Genomic DNA, 10,794 nt, shown 5'->3' with positions numbered 1-10,794 from the left:
CCTGGATGGCAGGGAGCTCGGCCCCATCGATGTACTGGGCCGTACGCATTACCCTCTGCAGCGCCTTATGATTGGATGCCAGTCCGTTGCCATACCAACCAGTGATACAGCCAGTCAAGATGATCTCAATGGTGCAGCTGTAGACGTTTCTGAGGATCTGAGGACCCATGCCAAGGAGTGGAGAGAAAATGTTGCAGTTTTAAAGCAAATTTCCTGCAATTCTACACATTTTGCCTTGATCTATTCCATGTTCATAAGATATCTGGGTGACAAAGAAAATCAGTAGAGGCCCTCTGGAGGTCAGGGCCCCTGGGCACGTGCCCTTCGCGCCTGGTCAGTAGCCCTAATTCAGCCATGATTACTACAAGGTTTGGATAGCTGGCTAGACTAATTTACCAAGACATTTATAAATGTTAGCTGACATGGGTAATTGAATGTCAGGGATGGACATAACGAGGAAAACTGCTGATTCAGTACCAAATGTTTTAAATTGCAATCTTTGTGTTCTACTATTCTAACTCCCAAAAGTAAATTGAGACCCCCTAAACTCAGTTCGAGGCCCCCTAGCGGCTGCAGGCCTTATACGCAGTGTGTAGTCAATCTGCTTATAGGCAGAGGAGGCACTGTGTTAAAGCAATCTTTGCTTCTGAATTCGTATAGGCTGAGGAAAGATGGTCCACTTATTCATCAAGACATTCCTGTTTTGTAATTAATTGTTAGTCTATAATTTTTCAAAATGAATTAAATATCTAGACCTAGGCCTAAACATACCTTCAAATGAAATATTGTTATTTTGTCTTGTTTGTGACTATTGTGTACAAGTAAATATTGTCTGAATACATAAATTAATCCTGCTATGCTTCACACTAATTTCGTCTGTAGGCTATTACAAAATATAGAAAGAGTCAACATTCTTCTACCCTCTGTGAAAAATGCTTATATTAAACGACTGTGTGTATCCATAATCATTATATTCTTAATGGGCGAGAGTGAAATTAACTCTGTCAAAATAGTTTAAGGCAGTGTCTTCGTTTTTATGGCGTCACCCCCCTCCTATTGAACCAGTGGCGATGGAAAAGGCAAGGAGGATTGGGGAGGAGGTGCCCCGTTCTCCCTCGGTGCTCCTCCGTGCCATATAAGGGTTTGACTTTATCACGTGGTTGACGAGGCTCAGCCCTTGAACCAGCGGCGAGGGAAGCGGCAGAGAAGATTTTAGAGGAGGTGGTAGAGTGGAGTAATAGGCAACACGGAATTATAGCCTAGGAGGCCTACCTGGTTCAGAACCTCAAACCAGATATAGACGGTTTTACGCTAACCAGACAGCTGTATCCATTAATCTGCATATACTATTTCTAGACTGGTTTCCCGGAGCGGACTGAGTGGGACTATGGAAGATGTATACCATTATACTCGTAGCCCTGCATGGGAAGAACTGGTCAGTAGCTTTTGCCAAATTATTTCTAGTGAAATAAGATAGTGTGGTCTTCTTAGTCTTGCCTTTTGTCTACGAGACTAAATACTGAAAGGGAAAAGACAGACGTTTTTCTCCCGTTTTAGAATAATTTCTAAGTAATTTCTTGTCACCATCCAGATCAGTCATTGTTTTTGGAGAACCGAATGCCTTTGCTTTTCTGAGAACTCAACCCCTATTGTCTTTTGCTGTGAAAACAATAGAACAGTCAGATTGATGTTTAACAAAGTTAGTCTTTAGACAAACTAAAATGTATCTGATTATAGGCTCGTTGTCTTTGTCTGAAGTTGCTATTCAAGTGGTCAATGTTATGTTCAAACCTAATCCATGTAGCTACATTATAGACGACTGTTAAATCGGACACTTTTGATGTCAATAGCCTATTCTATTTATTTGATGGTGTTTTTAGATCACATATTTTGTAAGACTGCGGCTTCTCCTGTGACATTATCGCAAAGTAGGCTATCAAGTGGCATTTCGCCTGAGCAATGGAATGGTTTCTCTACAATACAATATATCAATATATCATATATCAGCACAAGAATGTAACCCTTTACCCATAGGCTACATTTTCCGTTTCCAAAGTAGGAATAGGCTACCCACCAGTGCTAATTTGTATCAGTTTTGTTTCATGAGTCGAAAGTGTTCTGACAATCTGTAGACCTATTATAACCGCGCAATATCAAATTGTTTATTATTATCCTACGCCTTTTTAGAATTAATAACATATCATTAGTCAAAATTTGGAAAATAGGCTATTGCTATATCATTTTATTTCCTGCCTATGGCTATAGCCCAAAAGACATAGGCCTACAGTTAACATTGCCCATATAGTTTGCATGTTCAATTTGCTCATATTTTTTTGTGGGATTTTGAAATCCGTTACAGTTACAGTATGAGTTGGACTGCTTCTGTTGCGGCCGCTAGGGTATTCCATGGCGATGTCCACCGGTTATTCCATGTCCACCGGTTGTTGGTTGCTGGTGCGTCTGTGTGTGAGGGAGGCAGCCTAGGCGGTCTCTAGCCTCAGTCTGGTCTGAGCATGTAAGATGGAACCATAAACACATCCTGAACTAGGCTTTACCCCAGTAAACCCCACCGCACAGAGACATGCTACGTCCCCATGAGCACAGCTGCGCACGTATGTTCTTGGATATATAGATATCGGTTCTTACAGCGCTAATTAGGGTTGAGAAGAGGGACGAGATGACGGCGAGGAAAGACGCTTTCCAGCCACTGTCCAGCTCTCGCATCCCGGAGAGGAAGGGAGCGGCTGACCGGGGGAAGACTAACCCGGACTGGTCTTATCCTTTTCCGCAACAGGAGCCGGAGAAAGGCCCTTCGACAACGGGGATCCATGCCCATGTGGTGGGGGCTGTCGGGGGCTCCGGGGCCGTGGATGAGTCTTCAGACAGCGAGGGAGAACAAGAAGGCCCGCAGAAACTCATCCGGAAAGTGTCGACCTCCGGACAGCTCAGAAGCAAGGTAAGAAAATACACTTATCTGTCTTTATTTTTGGTCGCTGTCTCGACTTGATTCTTGTTTTGGAAAAATAAGCTACACGATTTTGTATTGTGCGTCTTTTTGTAGTATTGTATCGGTAGCCCAGTCCATGTTGTTTTTATGGAAGCAAATACAAGGTAATGACACCCACCTTGACAACCAGCACATGATTCTGACTGTCATACCTTGTAATTTTATGCAACATTTGACCATAGAATAAAATAGATGCGCAAAAAATAAATATTGAAAAAAAATCTGTGGAAAGCATTGTGAGCTGTGGAAAGCCAGTGTTCTTTGCTCTACAGGCAGTCTACTTGTTTTGAGGTATCAGGAACTCTGCTATTGTAGCCTACCCCCATTCTGTACATGTGTTAAAATAGATGTGAAGAGCTTATAACCATTTTCTTTCACATTGTAGAGGTGCAAATTATTTATTGGAACTTTTTTGGAACTTTTTTTTTTCATGAAACAACTCAAACTGACACTACATGATAACCTACAAATAAGCTAAGGCAGAAAAGAGCCACTCAGTTATTGACAGGTCTACTCCACCCCGCCTTCATTATTAAAGTAGGTGTTTATATTTAAACGATAAGGACCTATTGGGCTGGGGAACAGGGCTTTGTTATGGTTATTTACCTACCTGACAATAGAACAAACACTTGAAGTAGGCCAACGTCTTGTCATAGGTGCATAGGAGTCTCAAGTAGAATCGTTGAAGAAACTCCTGCACGCTGGGCCTTATTTACCAAAAGATTGTAGGAAAGAGAGTGAAATTGTTTGTTTGATAGATGAGGGCCACTGTATGTGCAGTAACGAAACGTCTTGCTTCAAGGAATGTTTATATGCATTTAGGTTACACACAGTGTGCAGGGTTCCCTTCACTATAATGGCCCGAGAATAACTCTGGTGTAGTGTCTTTACATACAGTATAGTAAACAAATGTAGCCTAAGGTTTACAAACATTAGGCTACAGAAGGGACAGTATAATAGCACTAGGTAAAGAATTAAGACAAATAGACAGAGAGATGAGAGATAGATGAAAGGGAAATCGTATCATTAAATATGAGCAATGGAACCAGTGAGGAAACAGATATCAAAAAAAGGAACAGCACACCATCTTGCAGCTAGAGTTTAAAATATATTGTGTTATAGAGATTGATGTCTGTCTATATTGTGTTCTGTAAACATTAGGCCACTGATCTGTCTTATAACTCTCATAGGATAGCTAAAAAAAATAATAAGTTGTGCTACAATATGCTGTCCTAACATTCTAAAATGTTACCAAGATGACTGTCCACTGAACCCCCTTTCAAACTCAAAAGAGTCCGAGTTAATCTTACCAAAAATGATAAACCTGTAGCTAATATAGGCTTTTTTGTCATGAACAAGTCTTCACGACCTAATTGTAGATATAGCTACGGTGTTTTGTGGTGGTAGAACCAGTGGCGGTTGGTGCCGTTTAAGATGAGGGAATATTTTTGTTTTGTTTTTATGAGCATGGCCTTATTTCTATTACAGCATATTGGATGACTGTCATTCATATCCATTAACCCAGCTCAATGTAACATCAATAGATTTAGGCTACTACATGATACACACATTTTTCCCATTTCCCATCATGAGGTTGCTACAACCTAGTCAATGAATGAACGTTTATGAGGTAGGTGCACAGGTTGAGAAAAATTGGAGTAATCAAGGTAACAGACATTGACACGTTCAATACCGCCTTGCACAATCTTGCTTGCATCTAGTTGATCTAGGATGTAATCATTAGAGTTTCTATTGGACAAATTCAGGTATGTTTATCCCCGTTTCGTTACGTTTACTTCCATTTAAGAGCGTTTTTCAACAGAATCGGTGGAATGAATACACCCCTGATCACACGCTAACACAGTTAACTTTCACAACAGCCACATACAAACAGCATGGTCCCTTTGATCGTTGGGTAATTCCTTCTCACATCTACGTGCTCTCCTCTTCACCCTTTCCCTTCGCTTGTTGACTTCAGTGCACAACACATCAGCTGTCTGTGACCAGGCAAAAAAAATCTTTCCTTCAGATCACGTTCGCGATCCGCTACACACAGCCTACATCGTCGTCACCATATTAGCTAACGTCAAGTCAACATAGCTACTAGAACTAGCGCGTTAGTAAACCCGCTACAATCATGCAGTACAGTGTACAGTTAGCGAGCAGTTTAGCAGTTACACCGGCAGGCCCCTTGGCAATAAATTAATAAAACCAAAAGCTTGACTTGGAAGAGTTCCAGTGTTGGAAAGGTATCATAGCATCACTCTCTGTTTAAGCTGAGTGTTTGAGTAGGCTAAATTAGCTAGCTGCATTCACTAGCTAAATGAAAGTTAAAAAAATTACAACTATATATCTCTCTCACTTTCTCTCTCTCTCTTGCATCGACTTAATAATGGAAGAAATGTATTTGTTCAAAACGGTTCAATTATTGTCTTTCTCTCTCTTTGAGTCAACTACTCACTGCAGTGCTAGCTAGCTGTAGCTTAATGCTTTAAGTACTAGATTCATTCTTGATTGGGTGGGCAAAATGTCAGTTAATGCTGCAAGAGAACTGATAGGTTGGAGGACGTCCTCTTGAAAGAGTCATCATTACTGTGTAAGTCTATAGAAAGGGGTGAGAACCATGAGCCTCCTAGGTTTTGTATTGAAGTCAATGTTCCCAGAGGAGAACAGAAGCTAGCTGTCTATAGATACAAAACAAAAATGTAAAGAACATAAATCAATCAATTCTAATTAGCACATAGTATTTGTTTTACAGTCCTTCTTTCGGGGGCAGAATTGGCATCTCCTCTTTTTGCCTGCCCAAGCTGCAGCCTCATGTGGATCAGGACAAGATTCAGCTCCTTGAACTGCTTTCACAAGTGCTGCAGAGGATGCTGTGCAGGAGAGGCGCTCCCTTCTTTGAATGTGTGGGGTTACAAGTGCCTTTCCCAGCTGCTCCAGGAACACCCTCCTTTTGTTCCGCTTATCAGGCATCCAGGTAGGGTTGATCTCGTTCCATATCACGAAGGCATTGTATGAGGACACATCAATGATGTTATGGAAGATGACCAGGGGCCAGCGGAGAGTCATCCTCCTGCAGCTGTAAGTTCAAATCACCTTGTCTAGGTTGTCCACACTTCCTTTGTTGTGGTTGTAGTCCAGGATGATGGCTGGCTTCCTGTCCTCACAATCACTGATCTCAGCCGTTTGTGCAGTGTGCTCAGGAGGACCACATTCTTGTTTCTTTTTGTGAGGTTAGAAACTAGAGTGGTGGTGGCGGTGAAGGCAAAGTTTGAGAAGGTCTCTCTCCCCCTTGTTGTTAGGAGTGCAGGGGGAGCTCAGGCTTGTTCTTTCTAACTGCGCCAACCATGGGGATCTTCCTCTTCAGGAGCTGCTGTCTGGGTTCATAAGAGGTGAAGAAATTGTCACACATGACATTATGCCCCCTCAGTCATCTGTCACATCAAGCACAACCCACATCCCCTGGTTCTTCTCCGGGCCTCCCCTGGTCCGCTTTGCTGTGTAGACTTGCATCTTCCAAGTTTAGCTGGATTGTGCTTCACAGGCCACCCATATCTTGATGACATACTTTGGCTGGCTTCCTGGGCATATACTGCCGGAAAGGACAGCAACCTTTTGACAAAAGAGATTACTATCAGTAATTAGTATCAGTGTCACAGAAAACAATCACATAAATCAATGATATTACAGCGATACATAATAAAATGAACAGTGAAAATCACTTACATTACAGATATGAAAATAAAAATGTACCTCTGAATGGTACCAGTTGCTCATCCACTGTTAATTCAGGCCCAGGGTTGTAGAGGTATGGCAGACACTCCACCCACTTCTCCCAGACCTCTCATAGAGAGTTTGTCTCTCACACGTCCTGCAGATCTTGACTCACGGTTATCAAATCGTAGCCTCCTTATGACATTTTGTGCCGCCTTCCTGCCCTGGTTGTCATATGGTGACGAGGACCATGTTATTTTGCTATTCTTTAACAAAAATGTCTCTCTTTCAGCTTGGGGGATTTCTTCTTCATCTGAAGGTGATGCATCGTTCTCTGGGTTGTAATTCTTCCTCATCTTCTTCATCTGAAGGTGATGCATCGTTCTCTGGGTTATATTCTTCCCCATCTTCTTCTTCATCTGAAGATGATGCATCGTTCTCTGGGTTATATTCTTCCCCATCTTCTTTCTTCTTCATCTGAAGATGATGCATCGTTCTCTGGGTTATATTCTTCCCCATCTTCTTCTTCATCTGAAGATGATGCATCGTTCTCTGGGTTATATTCTTCCCCATCTTCTTTCTTCTTCATCTGAAGATGATGCATCGTTCTCTGGGTTATATTCTTCCCCATCTTCTTCTTCATCTGAAGATGATGCATCGTGCTCTGGGTTATATTCTTCCCCATCTTCTTCTTCATCTGAAGATGATGCATCGTGCTCTGGGTTATATTCTTCCCCATCTTCTTCTTCAGATACCTCCTCTTCTAAATCATTGTTCTCTTGTTCCTCCTGGACATCTGAAAAAATCAGATCTACGACCTGTTGGGCACTGAAACATGCACTCATGGCTTCAGAAAAGAGAGAACTGGGGGGACTGTCATCTGCAGCATCTTATAGTCTCTGACTGCATTCCCCATCAGTAAACAATGCTTTCAAGACATTTTTATTTTGTCTGAAATGTTGTTCATTTTGTCTGAAATTGTTTTCATTTTGTTGAGTCATGTGTGGGTGGGGTCGTGGAAGGGAGATGCTGCACATGCACAAGAACGTTTTTAGTTTTGTCTGAGTTCAATCAGTAGCACACAATCTCAATTTCTCATTTGGTGCGTGTGTGTGTGTGTGTGTGTGTGTGTGTTTTTGTGGTGTGTAAATGATTTTCATACTGCCGGGTCAAAAATGACCCTAAGACAATCTTTGCACCCTGGTGGTGTACAGCTTTCATTGAAATATGAACAAAGGCAATGTTTCACTTTTTCTAATGTTGTGGTCACTCTAGGAAAAGTAATCAAATTTCAAGTTGAAAAAATATAATTTTGGGGTTTTTGTTTTAAGGTGTTTGTGTGTGAGTAATGTATACATGGTGTGTGGAATGTAGTTTGAATGTTTACAATAGCTAGAGAAATGGTCAGAGATGGGCAGATGAGAGCGAGAGAGCGAGAGAGACAGACTGAATGAGTGACCTGTATATATGTCTGTCTACCTGCGTGTGTCCCACTCCCAGGGCAGTAGATGGTTTGTGTGTGTGTGTGTGTGCACAGAAGGGAATTAATGGAGCAGCACGCTGGCTCTGATTGTTGTTCCGAATATGGTTGTTTGCTCAACCCATGGATGCAGTGTGTGTGTGTGTGTGTCTGTGTGTCTGTGTATGTGTGTGTTTGCTCACTGCCTGCATCTCTGTCTGAGGAGATTCTGCCCCTCTCCTCCCACCATCTCTCTGGTTGCCCAGGACTACTACCACATCCCTGTCCCCTGATTGGCTGGTGCCATGGCAACGCTGCCTGAGGAAGACCTCGGTAGGCCAAGAGACATTGTATCATGGGTGTTCTGTTCTGCCGTGTGTTATAGACAGTAATTACCAGGTTTCACCCAGCTAATGATAATATGGTCATTTAGCTTTAGCAGATGCTATTATTCAAATCACCATACTATAAGTAGCCTATAGTAAGTACTGTACATAGTAGGTACTATACAGTTAGTAAGTTAAGTTAGTAAGACCATGGTTCCTCAGTATATGACCCACGTCTCTGGTGTTGCAAAGACTACGTACATCTAACCAACTTGAACATACTGTCTAGGGTTTTTGCTTCTAACTGAAACTGAGTTGTACTTATAGCTAGTGATCTGTGAAAGTGCCCGTTTGTGCTTAGTTTATTCAAGTTTTTTTTGTTGCCAACTGTAGGTCGGATTCTGGATTGGTGTCATGACAACAAGATATCTAACGGCCACAGGGAAAGAAGCCCAGAACACAGGCGAACACACGCACCTACAGACACACACACACACACACACACACACAAAAACTGGATAGCACATCACCTGGGGCTGAGTCTGTTAGATGCGTTGGTTAGTTGGTTAGTTGCGTATTTATATACTAGATTCTTAACAGCGCTCACTGTAATAGATCTACTGCTGTACATATCATTTTTAGTATATCTGTTTGGTTTATGTAAGCATAAATTGAATTTGGATTACTGATACAGTGTTATTTGGGTTGTTAATTGGATATCATTCTGACATTCTTGATTTCTTGTTTCTAGTTTTTGATGATTAATTATTTGTGTACTTGTTTGACATTTTCCTCTACTGTTAGGAGCTAGTAACACAAGCATTTCACTGCACCCGCTATACAATCTGCTAAACTGTGTACGCGACCAACACACTTTGATTTGATTTGAGTCCACCACTGACATAGAGAAAGAGAGAGAGGGACAGAGGGAGAGAAGTAACAGCTCGTTCTTCATCCACCAGATCCACCTTACTCGTTGTAGAATTGGGCGAACACTACCATTGACTCTGGATGTGAGCATCTGATTCCCGTTATGAGCTGTCGGTTATTATTAAATTGGATATCTAAACAATAGTATATCACTTTTTGAGAGTTTGTTATGTCTGGAATAGTAAAATATCAACATGAGTAAATAACACTGATTGGTATTTAGCTATCCTTACATGTACATATTACCTCGACTAACCTAACTGCCCCTGCACATTGACTCTGTACTGGTACCCTGTGTAAATAGCCTCGCTACTGTTATTTTACTGCTGCTCTTTAATGATTCGTTATTTTTCTATTTATTTATTTTTACTTACTACTTTTTTACTTAACACTTCTTTTTCTTAAAACTGCATTGTTGATTAACCGCTTGTAAGTAAGCATTTCACTGTTGTACTCTGTTGTACTCTGTGCATGTCACAAATAACATTTGATTTCGTTTATATAATTATAGTGAGATGAACTTGATGATTATTTACATTTAAGTCATTTAGCAGACGCTCTTATCCAGAGCGACTTACAAATTGGTGCATTCACCTTATGACATCCAGTGGAACAGTAGTGCATCTAAATCTTTTAAGGGGGGGGGGGGGGTGAGAGGGATTATAATATAATGAGAAGTATACTGTAGTCTTTCTTATCCTGACAGTCTGAGAGTGGATGGGAAAGGAAAGAGAAAGGCAGATACCTGGTCATTTGTACAACTGAATGCATTCAACTGAAAGGTGTCTTCCGCATTTAACCCAACCCTTCTGAATCAGAGAGGTGCGGGGGGCTGCCTTATTGTCCCTGTTCTGTAAGCACTAATGGGCCATGCATGGAGGGAACCTGATACTGCCATTGGAAAACTAAGTATCTGTCACTCAGATGTCCATGACTGTGTGTGTGTGTTAATGTGTGTGTGTCCAATCCAAAAATCCCTGCACTAAGCAGACAAACCTAGACACAACTGTCACAAAACACAAAATTCCTGGCAGTTTGTGATGGGTGAACTGAGTTCAGTGAGCTGAATCTTTACAATGTGTGTGTGTGTGTGTGTGTGTGAGTCGTAATACATGCAGACCGTTGGTAATTGAAAGCACAGAGAGAGAGAGGGAGTGTCTGGGCCTCGGTGACACTGTCTTTATTCACATCTATTTCCTAGTCATCCTGTGTGTGCGTGCTGGTGCTAAGAGAGGTCTGTATTGAGACAAAACCGTCTTTTAGAGATAGTAACAACCTAAACACATTAGGTTGTTAGTGCGTCTATCCTCACCTTCGCCACCCCTTCTCTCCCCTTCCTTCTCCTCTTGCGAGCC

The 10,794-nt window shown here is 41.7% G+C and overlaps 1 protein-coding gene across 6 annotated transcripts in view; it reads left to right on the top strand.

The window, feature by feature from the left end:
• The first annotated feature begins 1,198 nt into the window (after nucleotides 1-1,198).
• The window catches only part of LOC115111091 (diacylglycerol kinase eta-like), a 75,546-nt gene continuing 65,950 nt past the window's right edge, over nucleotides 1,199-10,794 (top strand). For 2 of the 6 annotated variants that reach the window (XM_065012997.1, XM_065012881.1), the window contains exons 1-2: nucleotides 1,199-1,435; nucleotides 2,795-2,956. In XM_065012997.1, the coding sequence (XP_064869069.1) occupies nucleotides 1,388-1,435; nucleotides 2,795-2,956 (210 nt within the window). In that variant the 5' untranslated portion in view covers nucleotides 1,199-1,387. Of the gene's footprint in view, nucleotides 1,436-2,501; nucleotides 2,957-10,794 lie in introns of those variants that run through there. The other 4 variants (XM_029637462.2, XM_029637213.2, XM_029637549.2 and 1 more) reach the window with 2 other exon arrangements.

Source organism: Oncorhynchus nerka, linkage group LG1 (assembly GCF_034236695.1).
Source record: "Oncorhynchus nerka isolate Pitt River linkage group LG1, Oner_Uvic_2.0, whole genome shotgun sequence".
In the NCBI taxonomy this organism is placed as follows: Eukaryota; Metazoa; Chordata; class Actinopteri; order Salmoniformes; family Salmonidae; genus Oncorhynchus; species Oncorhynchus nerka.
Note: the sequence above shows the minus strand (reverse complement) of the source record. Positions and strands in the feature narration are given on the sequence as shown.